At 35.9% G+C, this 17,981-nt stretch overlaps 1 protein-coding gene across 2 annotated transcripts; it reads left to right on the forward strand.

Moving 5' to 3' along the window:
- Positions 1 to 211: 211 nt before the first annotated feature.
- Positions 212 to 16,971, forward strand: SPDL1 (spindle apparatus coiled-coil protein 1). 2 transcript variants are annotated; one of them, XM_033095712.1, is made up of 12 exons: positions 212 to 306; positions 1,871 to 2,050; positions 3,957 to 4,133; positions 6,431 to 6,625; positions 7,217 to 7,366; positions 7,466 to 7,564; positions 7,641 to 7,751; positions 9,783 to 9,923; positions 12,132 to 12,235; positions 12,851 to 13,038; positions 14,943 to 15,273; positions 16,470 to 16,971. In XM_033095712.1, the coding sequence occupies exons 2-12, from the start codon at positions 1,892 to 1,894 to the stop codon at positions 16,615 to 16,617; spliced, it is 1,803 nt and encodes a 600-aa protein (XP_032951603.1). In that variant the 5' UTR covers positions 212 to 306; positions 1,871 to 1,891; the 3' UTR covers positions 16,618 to 16,971. The 2 variants fall into 2 exon arrangements, with proteins under 2 accessions (XP_032951603.1, XP_032951602.1); XM_033095711.1 differs by having other exon boundaries at positions 221 to 306; positions 1,868 to 2,050.
- The last annotated feature ends 1,010 nt before the right edge of the window (positions 16,972 to 17,981 follow it).

Consider the following 17,981-nt stretch of genomic DNA (forward strand, 5'->3'; position numbering starts at 1 on the left):
CCAAAAAAAAACCCAGGCACCTCAAAGCAGAAACCTGGAAGACAACCAGGAAACATACTCTGACTAGAGTTGACGAGACAACGAATCACAACCGAGGCTACGCCAAGCCCCCAGCTCTCCGCTCGCACCTGCGCAGTCGCACTAGGTGGGCGGGACACTCGGTTGTAGGTTCTCGCCGTTTCCTTTACGGGCGGCTTGGGCGGAACATCTCGTGAGATGTGCATGTTCTCGCGGGAACTGCATTCAAAACGCTGTGGCGCTTCCCTGAGAGCAAGCTGAGGGAGTCGGCTGACGTCTCTGACTGAGGTGAGTTAGTTGCCCTCACGGCCCTGGGCGCGGGGAACTCCCGCCACCCGCACCAGGGGACAGGAGGGAGAGAGGTAGAGGCAAAGGACTGACGGGAGGTGCGTGTGCAGAGGAATGGTGGGGAGCAGCGTAGGAAGGGCTCCTGGGAGAAGGGAGCTGGGCCTGAGGAAACCTGGGGCTGGGTCTCCGCCGAGGCCCTTCGCCCGGGCAGCTTCCTCAGCGGAACCCTGAGTTCTTGTCAACTAAGTCGCGAGCGGGTCTCAGTTTTCCGTTGGGCCGCCTCGCTGCCCCGGGCATTCTGCATAAAGATGGAGGGCCGGTGTGGCGGCTGGGCTGCCGGGGCTTCCCGAAGATGACAGACACTCGATCTGCGCTGTCCAGTACGGTGGCCACTAGCCCCGTGTGGCAGTTCGAATGAGGAATGCTCTACATATAAAATACACACTGGGTTTCGAAGATTCCATAAAAAGTAATATCTCGTTCATAATTTTTATAATTATTATATGTGGAAATGATAATATTTTGGGTGTAGTGGGGGAAGTCAAATATTATTCAGGGGACTTTCACCTGCATTTGTGTGTGTGGTTCCTTGAACATGAAAAATCACGTATATAGCTCCCGTTATATTTCTGTTGGACAGCGCGTTCCCAGACTCCTGCCCATCAGGTTCATCCCTAATTGCTTTTCACCCTTTGGTTGGGTTAATCTTCTCAAAAATCCTCTTAGTGCCCTTATTTGATTGATGACAAAACAAGACAGTAAATAAATTGCCCGAGTTCGTGTAGCCAGGGAGTAATGAATGTGGGGTGGGAACACAGGCAGCTTGAGTCCCAGAACCTCCTGTCTCCTGGATGCTCTGTGCACGCTGTTCCCGAGCGGCAGAACAGAGAAGTTAGGGACACCAGGCTTTGGAGCGAGCCCCTGGTTCCCATTTCACTTAGCCACTTATTAGCTGACAACCCTTGGGCAAGTTACTTAACCTTTCTGTGCCTCAGTTTGCACATGTGTAAAATGGGGGGATACCTTATATTTCATGGGGTTGTTGAGAGGGTTAAATAAGGTAAAGTATACAAAGCACCAAGCACAATGTCTGACACATATTAGCTGTCGTTGTCATTCAACCCTTTCTTTGCAGATTGATTAACTCTTACTCATCCACTAGACCTCTGCTGAAAAGTCATTTCCTCAGGGAACTGTCTTGTCCATATCCGCCCACCTCCCTCACCCCCACCCACTACCCAGATGAAGACAGCTCCTCTGTGGTATAGGCTCAGATAGCACCATGCATCTCTCCCTCTTGCACGTATAACACTTGTTTGGGGTTTTTGTTTGTTTGTGTTTTGCTTTGTTTGATTTTGTCTCACATCAGGTAATAAAATTGTCAGACATTCTTAGAACAAGAATGTAAATGTAACGGCTTAAAAACTCAGGAAGAAAATCTTTCATACTATGTTTTTATATGGCAGTAGTATTGGAAAAAATATATATGTATGCTTTAATTGATATCAATGTATGGAGCTTTTTGTTTCAGCTTAAATATTTTTATTTTCTCTATTTACAGTAGACTGAAAAATAGGAAAAAGTTATGGAGGCAGATACAATCTCAGATCTTCGTTGTAAGCTCAAAGAGGTTGAAGAAGAGCGACTGAAAGCTGCACAGTATGGTTTACAACTAGTGGAGAGTCAAAATGAATTGCAGACGCAATTAGATAAATGTCGTAATGAAATGATGACCATAACTGAGGTAGGACTCTAGACTCCTGTTTACAAGGATGTGCTTAGCTATTGAAGATTTGTGTTATCTAGCAATTATTATTAATATTATTTTTATTCTTTTCTAAAGATTTTAGATCTAGTTTCCACCCACGCTGATCCCCAATAAAGGGGAATGAACTAAATGAATTCCTAATGCTCTTTCTAACCCAGTGTGTTCTGAGTTTGAAAAAATCAAGTTGTGATCGCTTTCTTCACCACATATTGGATTTTGTATTTTATATTGTCTGCTCTCTTCCTAGGTGACCTCACTTGTTTTGTAGCTTTAGATAACATTTGAATGCCCCATGACACTACACCATTTCCTTAGTTCTCCCCTAATGTCTAGACTTGTATATTCAATTGCCCGCTAATAGACATCTCAATATAAGCAGACAGAAGAATTGATTCACTGCCCACTAACCAAACATTCTCTTGCAGTTTTCTTTAGCTTACATAGTAAATGTAGTAACATCCATCCAGTTGCGTGAACCAGAAATATAGTAGTTTAACTCAACATCTTTCTGTCCTTTAGTTCTCATTTAATCCACTAATAAGCTCTAAGAACTTGACCTACATTCATTTATACTACTGCCACTCTACTCCAGACCACTGTCATCTCTCCCCTAGACTACTCATGTACCTTTGAGCCAGGTTGCCTGCTTCCCTCATTGCCGTTCTTACCATTCATTCTTACACAGCAGCCAAGTGGTCATTGAAGAATATACAAAAGATCATGTCACAGCCCTGCTAAAAATGTGCAATGGCTTCTTGATTATATTTACAACAGAATCTGAGCTCCTTACATGGGTGTGACGATCCCTATGTGATCTCATCCCTGCCAACCTTTGACCTCATCTCAAACTACTTTCCCTTGTTCTTAGCTATATTTGTCTTGCCTTATGAGCTTCACATGAGCTCTTGCCTCCATCTGAGTTGTTCATACCCCACTTGCATGGATTGAACTCACAACCTTCAGGTTTCTGTTGGATGTCACCTCAGCAGAGAGCCCTTCCCTGACTATGTGTCGTAAAGTTGCCATCATTTACTCTCTTAATTCTCTGCAGTACTAATTATCTCCAGATTATAAGCATCATGAGACAGGGAATTTTGTTGTCTTGTTCACTGCTGTATCTCTAATGTCTGGCACACATTTTTTGAAAGAATGAATAAACCAATTTTATTTAGTAAATGCTCAGTAACATACAAGTATATAAACTTTCATATCAAAATTTAAATATAGCAGGTAAAAATAACTAGTGGCAACTCTTAATTTTTCTTTTTCCTTTAATCTACTTGTATTTTTTTAAAACTTGTTGAAGGAGTTTGAACTGATGCCCCTTTTGTCTTTAAACTTTGTCAGTAAGCAAAAGTTCTGTTAATACTCCTTTTGTCTTAACACTGTATTCATTCAAATGGTCATTTGTGAACATTCTCAGATGACTACATTCTAAAAGTAAGGACTGACTTAGTATTTCACTTTCCACATAGTCCACTGTTTGTTCATTTTATTGAGAGCTGCAGGTAGGACAAACCAAGTAGTTCTCACTAGGAAAACATCAGTGCTATTAAATCTTTTTTTGTGTTTTTTTTTTTTTTTTCCTGGCAGAGATTACTTGACACATTGACTTGCCATGGAACACTTTGCTTCGTTGACAGGGCATAGAAGCAATTACCATATCCCTAGCATGGATTTGAATGTAGTCTCAAAATACACCTTCAGGGTTTTTTAACACTGATTAGCTACAAAGTTATTCCAGATTTAACATGTAATTGTTACATAGAAAGCAGCAAATGTGTAAAACAGGAATGAGACAGTTGAAGGTGAGAACTGCTTATACATGGCTTTAAGTTATTATATTTTTATGCAATTGAATTATAATTGAGTTTCCTTTCAGAATTATGAACAAGAAAAATATACTCTTCAGAGAGAAGTTGAGCTCAAGAGTCGAATGTTAGAAAGTTTGAGCTCTGAATGTGAAGCTCTTAAACAAGATCAAAAAATGCACCTGGAGAAATTAGAAGAACAACTGAGCAGAAGCCATGGACAGGAAGTAAATGAACTAAAAAATAAGGTTTGGATATCTATGCATTTCGGAACAAAAATAGTCCATGTTTATGCAGCAATGTGTAAACTTTAGTTGATGAAGATTTTCTTAGTACCATCTATGCAAACTAGCTGACATTAGGATCATGAGCTCTATTGTCCTAATGTTAGGAGTTGGAACAGTGAGAAACAAGAGTTTACCTAAGGAACTTGTATATGTAACACTCTACTAATTAAATACGATTATTTCATTTTAGTAACCGGATATTTGTTACCGAGTTTTAGTTTAGTGACCAGCATGACCTTCTTGCTTATAGTGTATAGTATGGCAGCCCTTTTTCAGATAGACTAGTCCCCTAGCTTTCTCTACAATTAGTACACTCCGTAATTCCACAAAAGAAACCAGTAGCTTCTTGTAAGTTAATGTACATTAGAATTGATACTTTATAGTTTGTTTATTGAAAATAGTTCATATTATCCAATTCCTATAACGTCTCCATAAGGGAGGTTCCATTATTATCTCCATACAACAGATGAGAAAACCAATATTTAATCAAATTAAGTTATAGAGCTAGAAATTATCTGTCAAAGTTTGAACTGAGCCTGTCCGATTCTCAAGCCTGTATTGCTACACTGAATCCAACGATGCATTATACTGGCTCCATTTCAAGCACACATACAAAATAAAAGGTTGTTGAGTGATTGTCCGTTCCTTTTTGACATCCTTATCTACACAGTGCCCTCAGGTTACCTCTAAGGAATCCAGAACTTTTATCATAGCTCCTCTTTGTATAAAGTCCATACTTTTCAGAACTCTCTCACCCAAAATGTGCCTGACTTTTGTCCTGATTTCTTAGAAGCCTGTTTTCAAATTTTCAGTGTTTGATGTAGAATCTTAAGATTTTTCCATATCTGTGTCTCATCTATACTATTACTTAATTTCTCATTAAGTGGACTTTTCAAGTCTTTTCTCATTTTAAGTAATGTTATCAATGAAATTACATATTTGAGCTGGTTATATTTTTTCTTAATATGCAGTACAAACGTAACTGTCAAAATAAATGTTTGTGTAATGCTTAGAATCATCTTGCATACCACTCTGGCAAATAATAATCCAGCTTATCTGAAACTAATGTTAGTTGAAACATCAGTGACTGGTAATGATGCATTCTTTTTTCCCCCTGGGTGTTATGTTCATTTTAGCAGTAGTTTTCATTACCTAAACAACAAAAAAAAGAGTAATGTAGGAAATATTTAGGGACTAAGGCAAGGCCAATTACAGAAATGGTTTTTGGATGAAGGAAATACTAAATCAGTCAAAAAATATTTTCAGTCTTACTGATGTTCACAGATCACTTGTGCCAAAAATTTGGAGTTTTTATGCTATCTTTCTTTCACTTCTCACATTTAATCCATCAACAAGTTCTAAAACTTGGCCTGCAAAACCTCTATCTGCACGACTACCACTAACTAGTCCAGATCACCATTAGCTTTCTCCTAGATTGCTACTGTGGCCCTCTGTCCAGGTAGCCTGTTTCTATCATTGCTGTTTATGCCATTTATTCTTCACACAGCAGCCAAAGGAGTCAGGAGTCCAGACCTACTCTGGTTACTTATGTGGATTATTTGAATGTTTAAACCTCACGGCATGTCACTGTCTATTAAAAGATAGCTAGCCTTGGCCAAATAGGAAACACCAATAATCTCATCATGCAGTAAGTTTGAGTCAATCAGTGATGTTTTTTAGAAAGATACACATAGACATTCAGCTGAAATTTTTATTTCATATGAAACTAGAAGTGGGAAAACAAGGTAAGAGGCTCTTATTTTTTAAATAGAAAATAAATATCAGAATATATTCTAAAAATGTGAAAACCCTGTTGAAGATAATTCAGTATAGATGATAATTATGACCCTGGACATTAAGCAATAGCTTTTCATTAATAACAGGAGCCATTTAGTGAATGCTGGGCATGGTGCTGAATGTTTTACCCACCCAGTCTCAATTGTGATGGTGGTACAGTCATTTACCAGTTTCACACATGAAGAATGCAACTGAGACAGGTTAAACCTAGGCCTGACTCTGAAGCTTCACCCTTCTGCTATAAGTTTGTTCCCTTTGAAGCTATATACTCTCAGTTTGCCAAGATTTGGAACTATGTGGCATTTTAGAAAGAGTTATTAAGTAGTTTTGTTCAGCTTGATTATCTTCAAAATAATTATCCTGCAGGGACCAGAGAAGTTTGTACTGCAGCTTATGTTCTGATACCCTTTGGTAACCTGATTTATAAGATTGTGATTTTTTTTTTTTTTTTTTTACTTTAGTTAGAAAAACTGAAAGCAGAATTAGATGAAGCTAGGCTTAGTGAAAAGCAGCTGAAGCACAAAGTAGATCATCAGAAGGAGCTCCTCTCTTGTAAATCAAAGGAAATGCGGATAATGTCTGAACGTGTACATGAAAGCATGTCTTCAGAGATGCTGGCTCTTCAAATTGAGTTGACTGAAATGGAAAATATAAAGGTAATTTTTATGGCATATGTGTTCTCAGGTTGTCTTTTTTTTTCCTTGCATATTTTTTACATGTTTTTGTAATAATCCTTATGAGCTTCTTTTAAGGCCAAAATTTTTTTTTGGCCTATCTTTGATCTAACTAATTAAAAAATCTTTTACAGAGTTTTTAAGTGAAGTACTTCATGCATAATAAAGCTTTAGAGTACATAATTATATAAGGTAGACGTTACCTTTAGATTAATAAAACCTCTGGAAGAATTTAGAGACATTTGCTCTGATCCTAGTTTGTGTCATAAAAGCCCGATGTAAAACATTGGTCCCTTGGAAGTTGATATGCGTATGAACGTAGTTGTTTTCATTGCAGGCTAAAGTTAATTAAAAATTAAAGCCTTAAATTCATAGGAAAGAAAGTCTCTAGAGCCTTTTATTTGGTTCCCTGCTGAAAAATGTAATGATTTTTATTATTTTATTACGCACCTTACAACCTTTAACTAGTTTTTCTAGTTTTAGGTGTGAATTACTGCTTATAGGTAAACTGAGCAGCTGCTAAATGAAGGATTATTCAAGAGATTTTCCTCTTTTTCAATTCCTATTAAATAGACCACCCTCAAAGAAGAAGTGAATGAACTACAATACAGACAAGAACAACTAGAACTTCTTAATTCTAATTTATTGCGCCAGGTAGACCGGCTTAAAGAAGAAAAAGAGGAGCGAGAGAAAGAAGCAGTTTCTTACTATAATGCCTTGGAGGTATTAGGATTGCGGTACCATCTTCTTTTCCAATTTATAATAAATTGTTTTCTTGCTAATCTAATTTCTATTAGCTAAATTGTTTTGTTTTGAATTTAGAAAGCTCGTGTAGCAAATCAAGACCTTCAAGTGCAATTAGACCAGGCACTCCAGCAAGCCCTGGATCCCAATAGTAAAGGCAACTCTTTGTTTGCAGAGGTACTTACAAACAGTCCATTGATTCAATTGGCATTTCACTTAATACAAGCGTAACTAAGCATGTTAATATTTTTAGGTGGAGGATCGAAGGGCAGCAATGGAACGTCAGTTTATCAGTATGAAAGTGAAGTATCAGTCACTAAAGAAGCAAAATGCATTTAATAGAGAACAAATGCAAAGAATGAAGGTATGGAATTATCACCATCAAAGGTTTAATAAACCTATTCCATATGAGCATGTACAAATGTATTAAAGAAAGCATCTTTTCAAGGAGTGTTCTTGAAAGTTATTTCTAGAACGACATGATTTTAGAAAATGAGTATTTTTAAATTGAGCGAAAGATTCATATATATTTTATTTTTTTAAATCTTGTTAGTGAAGATTTAGTAATAGTATATTTAGTATCCATTGATTGATTGATTGATTTTTTGTTTTTTAATAGTTACTGACCTTGCCAGAGAGGTATAAATCTTCTGTGGAGTGGGGGACGAAAAGAATTAAATGTTTTTATTTCCTGCTGTTGACTTGGTGTCTTTTGAGCATAGCCCTAAGATTTCTACTTCAACTAAAACTAACTCTGACATTCTTCAGTTCTTCCTCTAAGGCTTATTTATAGAGTGAAATTTGGATTTCCTTTCTTTGCAGTTCCCCAAGTCAAGCATATAGGCCCTTTTAATTGTAAGGGTTTGTTGTTCATCCTTTTAGTCAAACAGGAGGTAAGAGAAAAACATGTGGAAATTGGAAAGATTGCAGAATTATGTCAGCCCTTAGACTCCTGATTCCTGATCTGTTATACCTAACCTCTCCTAACGTTGTAACTTGCAGTCTGGAAGGTTTCTTGCCTTTTATTTAGGAGATTTAGCAAAGAAATAGGAAAGGTGAGTGATTAAACCTTGGTGTTAGATGAATATGGGATTGAGTCCTCATTCTGTCACTTGGTAGCTGTGTGACTTGCAGTCTGGAAAGTTTCTTGCCTTTTATTTAGGAGATTTAGCAAAGAAATAGGAAAGGTGAGTGATTAAACCTTGGTGTTAGATGAATATGGGATTGAGTCCTCATTCTGTCACTTGGTAGCTGTGTGAACTTGGACAAGTAGTTTTACTTTTTTTTTAGAATTGTCCTGGAGTTAAATAAAAGCATAGAAAGATACTTGCATGGTGCTTGGCAAGTAAGGAAGTGCTGACTTAATATACAATAGCTGTGGCTTTTATTTCTTAGGAGTTTGACCATGCTGACTGGTTTACTGAGGGTCTCCACTATCTGGGAATAATTTCTTTGTAAATTTTCTTACATTTGCTTTTTGTTTCCTTTCACTATTTGTTGGGCTACTACTGCTGTTAATCTCCTAACGTTCCCATCATGTCCCAGACTGTCTTTAGACAAAAGTAGCATACTGGATCTTCTTAGGCTAAATGTGTTGTCTAGCCTCCAGTCTGAAGAAGGAACAAAAGATGGATTCTTAAGAATGTTAAAAGTCATATTACTCTTTCTTGTAGCCATACCTGCACCCACATATCATTGCTTGCTTTACTTAAAATTATATTTAAACTAACTGACACTTTTTTAGAACTCCAGAAATTTTTGAAGGCAGAAAGAAATTCTAGGTTTAGATTTTAGTTAATTTCCTTTCAATTGCTATGAAATTCTAGTTTTAAATGGAGTCATAATTAGGTAAGTTGATTGCTGCTCTTAAATGTATATGTATATTGAATATTTTCTGAATATCCTTAGACTGCTTTTTACCCTTTGCTTTCTATCCTTGTGCTTTGTGAATCTCACATTTGTGAATATGAATAGCTTAATAATTTCCCCCACTTAATATTAATGAAGTTAATTAAAATTTTTGAGGAACCCCATCAAACCCTCAATGACAGTGCATATGATGAGTAGAGTACAGCATTTGGCCAGGTTATTTATGAGTTAAGTGACGTCCTTGCAGACCACAGCCATGCAGTTCAGTTATGTTTCACCGAAGTACAAAGATTTGTTATGGACTTCAGATATCACTCATAAGTAGTCAAAATAAGTAACTAAATTTATTGATATGAGTGTTTTCAAATTATTGGATTATTAGACTAGAAATAGCTAATTAGTTTAATTTCCAAAATGAGTTCAGAGTAATATAGTACAAAATATGAATTATACCAAAAATATGGTTATCAGAATCTTCCTCTTTCAAACTCACTTTTATGGGGGTGGGTAATTTTTCTTCTTCCAGTTACAAATCGCCACATTGCTACAAATGAAAGGGTCTCAGACTGAATTTGAGCAGCAGGAACGGTTGTTTGCCATGTTGGAGCAGAAGAATGGTGAAATTAAACATCTCTCAGGTGAAATTAGAAAACTGGAGAAATTTAAGGTATGTGTAACAGCTTTTAAAAACACAACTAAATTTTGGTTTGACTATCTAATACTTTTAACTTCAATAGGATTCTTTATTATATAATTATAGTTTCAGTTGAGGTTGACCAATATTTAAATTAATTTTTTCTTCTAGGTTATTTTTGCTTTTTACTGATTTTAACTGTTACTTCTTTTAGTAGAGCCAGCGTCAACGAACCTTCCTCATACTTGTTATTGTGTGTAAGTTATAATTCAAAGTGCCCGTATCTTTAGAGTTTGACTCATTGAGTTTTAATGTGTCTCTTTTTTATCAGCATTACATGTACAAATACTCCTGAGCTTAATGTAAATGGAATCATTCATTATATACTCTTTTGTTTCTGTCTTCAACTCAATTATGTCAGTGAGACTTGTTCCTCATGTTGCTTGTTATCAGTAATTGATTAATTTTCAGTTCTGTCCACCTCCATTTTTTAATGAATGCACAGTAGGAGCTTTGTCACATCCAACATTATGTGGCAATTGGAATTTATAGAAGTCTTTAATAAACTATTTGAAAAACTTATTTTGAAATAAATTCAGATTCCCAGAAAAGTTATAATTCCTTCCTCTACACTCTTCACCTACGTTCCCCAATGGTCAATTTTACCATATTTGCTTTTATATTTCTGTCTCTCTCTTCATATGGGTATATTTTTTTCTTAAACATTTGAGAGTAAATTGCAAACCAGATATTCTTTTTCCCTGTAAGTTGCACCTCAATGTTACTGAAGTTCATCCTCTTATATAACCACAGTACAATGATCAAAATCAGGAAATTAGCCTTGATACATAGTACAAGCTCAGCTGCCTTTTACATTTTACCAATTACTGTTGATGTCCTTTATAGCAAAACAAAAATACCCGAATGCTTTCCGTGCTAGGGTCCAGTCCACAATCACATGTTGTATTTAATTGTCAAGTTTCTGTAGTCTCCCTTAACCTGGAACAATTATTCCGTCTTTTTATGTCTGTCATGACTTTGACATTTTTGAAGAGTAAGCCAGTTACTTTGTATATGGTCCTTCATTTTGGGTTTGTGTGAAGTGACTAGAATCAGGCTACTGTGTTTCCCCGAAAATAAGACCTAGACGGATCATCAGCTCTAATGCGATCATCAGCTCTAATGCGTCTTTTGGAGCAAAAATTAATATAAGACCCGTATCATATCATCTCATATCATATATTAAAATAAGACCAGGTCTTATATTAATTTTTGCTCCAAAAGACGCATTAGAGCTGATGATCCGTCTAGGTCTTATTTTCGGGGAAACACGGTATGTATTTTTGACAGAATATTATAGGAGTAGCTTTTTTTTCTACGTGTTTTCTTGGCTATTTTTGCATGTTTGTTTTTCTCTGTGAATAAGTTCCAAAAAAAGCTTATTGATATTTTTAATTAGAATTACATTACATTTATAAATTATTTCAGGGAGCACAGCTCTCTTCTCATTAATGAAAGAGCTAAAATTTATAAGTGACAGATTTTTTAAATGTTAACCTCTTAGGCATTCTAAATTGTAGCTATTAGTGTATAATAAAAATTTAAGTTTATGTAACTTTATTTCTTTCTTTTATAAGAACTGCTGAAAGGACTACAGTTTTGGTTAAATTTGCCGGTACATGTGGCTCACCCGTGGGCTCAGCACTATACTTTGAAAATTATGGCTTTAGGAGGTTTTAACCTGCAATCTTTTAAATTGTTTACAAGTTTTTAAGCAGATTTATACTTTTTTCACCCTGGAGAAGTCATGTAGAGATTCCATCAGAATCTCAGAAGAGTGGGTACCAAAAAGTATCTCTACTCTTTTTCATATTTTCCTAATTTTAGGCTTTCTCATAAAGGCCTTAAGTAAACCCACTGAGTATGTATTTCTTCCATTTTAAAAGGAGAGGGAAACCAGAGGATACAGGTGTGGTTAGGAGCATACGCTTTGGAGATAGATCTGGGTTCAGAGTCTCTCTTCTCAGTTTACTTGCCTGTGGCATCTTAAACCTGTGCCCTTATGGGCCTGAAAGGAATGCTCATTCTTGTACCTACCTACTTCAGAGGATAAAGTTACAATGGCTCTTGCTTAGCACAGTGGCTGCTTGTGATAAGTATCCAATAAGTGGTAGCTGATACTATTAATAAACATATACTAACCTAATTTGTTATTTAAGTAATAAGTATTGTTTTCTTTAGAGTTTATATGAAAGTGTGGAATCTAAGCCTTCAGACAGCTCTGATGCTTTGAAAGATAACACCTATTATACAGATTTACTTCAGATAAAGCTTGACAACTTAAAGTAAGTGTTGGTTGGATGGAAAGATGGAGAATCTTTTGACTTTTTTATAATAAGTAGTATTAGAGACTACAGATTTTTGTTTTAATATTGCCAAAAGAAAATTCCATAAAAGAAAGGCAACAAAAATATCTTTGGGCAGTAAATGAGTTTTATTCAAGATATAGTTAGTGCTGATTATTGAAGAAAAAATACTTTTAATGAGTAATTAAATATTTTTATTTCTTTGTGTTTAGCTTTTTAGTTTGGTAAGAACTATATGAAAAGAAGTTTAACGTAGAAAATGTTCTTATAATCTAAATTTTCAATAATAAATAGCACGTAATTTTAAACTTAAAAGAATTTAGTTACACATGCATAAACGTGGAAAGAATAATTTCCCCCTTTTGTCCATTTCCTTTGAGGCATGCTTGAGACTTTTTAGTGTTTTATTTAAAAGTGCCATTGTTAAAGCTTATTTTGTTTATTGTTACTTTGTTACTAAAAACCCCACATGGAAATGTATTTTTTGACTAAGAGTTCAAATATAGAATAAAAGATATTCACTAACAACTAAACGTATTTATATTATGTTATTTTAATACCTTTTGTCCTCCCCCCCTTTTTTTATTAATATAGCAAAGAAAATGAAAGCAGTAAAGGTGAATTGTCCATACAGAGAATGAAAGCATTGTTTGAGAGCCAACGGGCTCTAGATATTGAGCGAAAACTTTTTGCCAATGAACGATGCCTCCAGCTTTTCCAGAGTGAAAATATGAAACTGAGAGCTAAAATAGATGAGTTAAAACTGAAGTATGAACCTGAAGGTATGTATGTCTCATATATTTTGTCTTTTAAATCATGAGACGCTCTGAGAGTTCATACCAATTTTTTTTTACTACAGCTTTATATGCAAATCCCATTGCAAACTAATTTGTAGCTATGTAATCTCTATTTAGTAAAAAAAAAAAATCGCTTCAAAATGGGTAGGGAAATTCAAAGAGAACTGGGTACTAGGTATGTATGAATATAACAGGTATTTTTTGGGGGTATCTAGTAGAACTTGACATTTGAGACTTTGCCGTTTAAGATTGAAGCATTGTATGTAATACCAAAGAGTCAATTTTGTTGAGGCAGTTGATGTTTGGAAATTCTGTTAGTTAATACTATTTATAGAAAACCTAAAATTATGGAAACTTAAACAAGATAGGTAGTTATTCCTCCCCCTGAAAAGCGTCCGGAGGAGGCATTCCGGGACTGGTCAGAAGGTCAGGATGTAGGCTGCGTTCTCGTTGTTGGTCAGTATCCATCTTGAGCGGAATTTAGTCATGACCCCTCCTGCCTATGAGAAAAGCTGAGAAATGCAGTCTTGATTCTCAGGGTTCAGGTTCCTAACTACGTCTTGGGGATTCTGTTGTTAAGGAAGAATAGTAGGACAGATATTAGAGGACAATTAGCAAGTGGAATCACTGAGATAGGAAATAGCCTAACCATACAGGCTGTGCATCTTACACACTAAAAAGAGTGATGTTACTGTATGTAAATTTAAAAAATGAAAGGCCAAAGTCTAAGAATATGATGGTTCTTGAACCAAAAAAAAAGTGTTATTACAAGTTTTAGGTTATAGTTTTTGCCCCTAACCTCACGCTCTCTCTTCATTATTGCCTCAATGTCTGGAGTTATTCTCAACAATAGTGGGGAGGCTGTCCGCAAAAAGGCTTCTTTTTCTCTCATCCTTTTTCTCTTCCTTAATTCTAATAGGCTCTCTTAATTAAGAATTATCCATTTTGAATTTCAAAGGTTTGCTGAACTAAACATAGCAAAGAGACTTGAGAAAGAACAGTGAATCTACGTGATACAGGCTGCAAAGGAGCAGTGTAAGAGAAAGGGAAAATAGTGACTTTAAAACATCACTGTAGAGCAGGAACACTACCCCATGTTCGACAAGGATTTCTCCAACTTCACTAAAATTTCGATTCTGAAAATGAAAGATTCATTGGTACGGGAATAGGGAAGACATATTAGAGCGATTACTTCAGTGACTGCATAGGGGTTGGAATGACGTTATGTTAGGCAGTGAGGTAGAAGGCTATTGTAGTAGTCTGCCGGAGACATAATGTGGTTGGAACTGGGGAGGTATCATAGGAGAAGTACGCAGGTTTTGGATATATTTTGTAGGTGGGGCTAACAGGCATATCCAGAGAATTTGACCTGTTCTTTACATTTATCTTTATAACACACAGTACTGAGTGAAGTGGGTACTTTGAATCCCCATTTTAAAGATAAAGAAAATAAAGCTCAGAGAAGTTAAGTACTTCCCCCAATTTCAAGGAGCTGCAAAGTGCTTATACTAGAATTTGTTCCTGGATTCCTTGACTCGTAACCACTGTATTCTTCCTCATCTCCTCACTGCGACCTTATGAAGCCCCATACGACTTTTATCACAACACCAGTAAAGCACGTTTAAGTCGTCATTCCTAAGCCAAATATATTGGGCTCCCAAGGGAAAATGTATAGCCAGATAACCTTTAAAAGATAAAGTTAATGGAGTCCGAGAAAAAGAAAGATAAAAGACAGAAACAGTGTGTATCAATAAGGAGATGAGTGGGTTTTAAAAGAATGGGAAAAAGGAAAGGAAAGAAAAAATAATATCTATAACTAGTTCTACCTCTTTACGTTGATTGTCTTTGATTTATTAACTGGATATATTTTGAATGATTTTTATTCTCAGAGAAAATTGAAGTGCCTGCGCTCAAAAAGAGGCGTGAGGTGCTGCCTGTGGATATAACCACCCCAAACAATGTGTGTGCCGACAGTGCTGTTGGGGAAGAAATGTGTAGATTACCACCTCAGAAAGAGGAGGCACAGTCCTGCACTAGCAAGTTACAAGATGATAACTTGCAGTTCGAAAAGACAGTTTCTGGAAGCACACCAGAAGTCATTCTCTCTCCGCACAAAAGTCTGCCTATGAGTAATCAACCAACAAAGGAAAAGAAATGTGTGAAACTTATAGACGTTCCAGCCATAAGTGAAAGATGTGGAAACACCCCTAACTCGCCCAGGTCAGTGCCCTCTTTCATTCAAGGCAACCAGCACACCTCTCCTTCTCTCCTCTGTCACTGCAGGAACTGTGCTGTTCCTTTACCTGTTTTCTTAGTATTACATGCATTATAATTACCCAGTTTTATCCATCTACCTTCAACTTTTTTAAAACTTTAAGAAAGACTGAAATGATTGCAAGGGTAAAGGACTCCCGAATTAGGGAATTATTTTTAAATGTTACACCTTTCGTTTTCATGAAACAGAAATATCACAGTCTAATACCTCTCTGAATTTTTTTGTTGGTTTAAATAAGTGTATTGTTATTGTTTTCCTGATTCAAGTATGGCCATGGAAGAAAAATTAACTTACCCCTTGAAGCATTAAAAGGGCTTTCCAGTAGTCTAAGAAATTTTAGCCTTCTAGAAAACTGTTAGGTAAAATTTTTTATGGCTTTTGAAATTGTTTATCTTAAGCTTTCAAGAATGGGCCTTGATACCTACCTATTTTGACATTTCAAAATATCAAAGTTAATTTATTTTCGTTTTACATCAAAACTTCAACGCTTCTAGTTTTTGGGTATTTTGAGTTTGTGACTAAAATAGAAGGTGTCGGACATGTATGTCTATAGGAATTCACGTTGTAAGGGTGTTATCATTTAAAAAAATAATACAGGTCAAAAGGTAGAGAAAGTAAATGGAAGAGAAATCTCTCTTCACTTTGTATTTTTTCTTAAATTATTATTCTGCTAGTTGAGAATCAATTTGAGTTTTTTTATGAGATAAATACATCTATCCATACAGCCCAGAATTCCATGTTATTTTTATGTTGCATTTTGCCTTTTGTATATGATGTTAACATTAAAATAGTCCTCTAGTGTTTTATTTATTTATTTATTTATTTATTTTGTTAGGTGTGCTTATGATGGGCACCCTCATTATGTTTTAATTCTTTAATTTAGGCTTTCCTGTGACTTACTGTCAACCTTAAAGATAGTTCTTTAGACATTTAAAACATTAACGCTATTGACATTAAAAGGTTCTTTTAGAAAGGCAGTGACTTAGTTTTCTTAATGGTATTGGAGCCAACTATATATTTTTTTCCTTATATACATAAAAAAATCACTGTCTAATTAGAAGCCCATTGTACTAGAGGATTGTCTCTTCTTAATTCTTCTTAACGACTCTTGAATTCAGAGTGGATGCTTTAATGCCTGTAGGTTAGCTGCTGAATCAAAGCTTCAAACAGAAGTTAAAGAAGGGAAAGAAACTGCAAGCAAATTGGAAAAGAAAACTTGTAAGAAATCACACCCTATTCTGTACGTGTCCTCTAAATCAACTCCAGAGGCCCAGTGCCCTCAGCAGTGAAGACTTTCCTTTAATAAGAGTAAGGTACCACTTGCCCGAAAGGTTGCTTCGGAGCTTAGTAAAGGTTGTCTTTATCTGAAGTGTACCACCTGGCAGGTTATTTCTTTCTGTTCATTGTGCCAAGACATGGCATGTCCGTGGTCTTTTGACCAAATGTTTTAATTTGGTTGAACCACGAGATTTCCTTAAGTGATGACACTTCATGGAGCTTCTATGAATCACAGTGAATAGACTATTAATGAAGGAAAGTGTTATTATAAATCTATTTGTTGTATTTTATATGGATTTTTAAAATGATTGAACATACCGTTAGAGCCATATGTTATATTGTAACTAGATTTTGTCAGTGTTTAAAGGACCTATGTTCATCTTTGTATTTTTAATTCTAAACTTTACAAATAAAGATTTTTTTTTCTTTAAATGACTATAGACTTGCGTATAACTTAATTTCGTATATACTATAGGTGGGTGTGTTAGTCTATACTATATATAGTATACATATATACACATTGTATGGATATGTGTACACACACACACACACACACACACACAGATTTATTTTAAGGATTTGGCTTATGTGCATAAGGAGGCTGGCAAGTCCTAAATCTGCAGTCCAGAAGCTGTCAGTCTGGAGATCCAAGGAAGAGCCAGTGTCGCAGTTTAAGTTTCAAGTCCATCTGCTACAGAATTCACCCTTGCTTGGAGAAGGTCAGTGTTTTGTTCCATCTGGGACTTCAACTAATTGCATGCATTGGCTCACCCACCTCTCCGGAGGGCAATCTGCCTTATTCAAAGTCCACTGATTTAAATGTTAATCTCATTCAAAAACACTCACATAAATATCCACAATGTTTGACCACCTATCTAGGCTCTGGCTCAGCCAAGTTGACACATACAATTAACTATCCCAGTGGGTTAATTAGATAAGTCTGTTGAAAAATATTAGGTAAAAGGAAATTGCCCTTCCTAAATAAATCAAATAATAAACTTTTATTTTTAATTTGCTGCAAAAAGTATACTCTCGGGAAATTAAAATTGCATATTTAATAATGTCTCTCAGAAGTAGCTGAAGGTACCAGGAAGCAATTTTAACCTAAGAAAAATAACAAATGAATGACCATATTTATTGCATTGAATGTAGATCAATTTCTTGCAGCACTGAGTTTTTACTGTGAGCTATGTGCCAGGGGCTCAAAAAAAATCAGAGCTCACATTTAGTAGACCCCCAAAGATGAGTATTGGTAGTGGTGTTATTACTAGTAACAATAGTTATAGCTAACAATAACTAATGTGCCAAGCACTCTTTAACCCCATTCGTATATTACCACGTTTAACCTTCCCAATCTCTCTGTGAGCTGATATTA

This window comes from Rhinolophus ferrumequinum, chromosome 24, assembly GCF_004115265.2.
Source record: "Rhinolophus ferrumequinum isolate MPI-CBG mRhiFer1 chromosome 24, mRhiFer1_v1.p, whole genome shotgun sequence".
NCBI lineage: Eukaryota > Metazoa > Chordata > Mammalia > Chiroptera > Rhinolophidae > Rhinolophus > Rhinolophus ferrumequinum.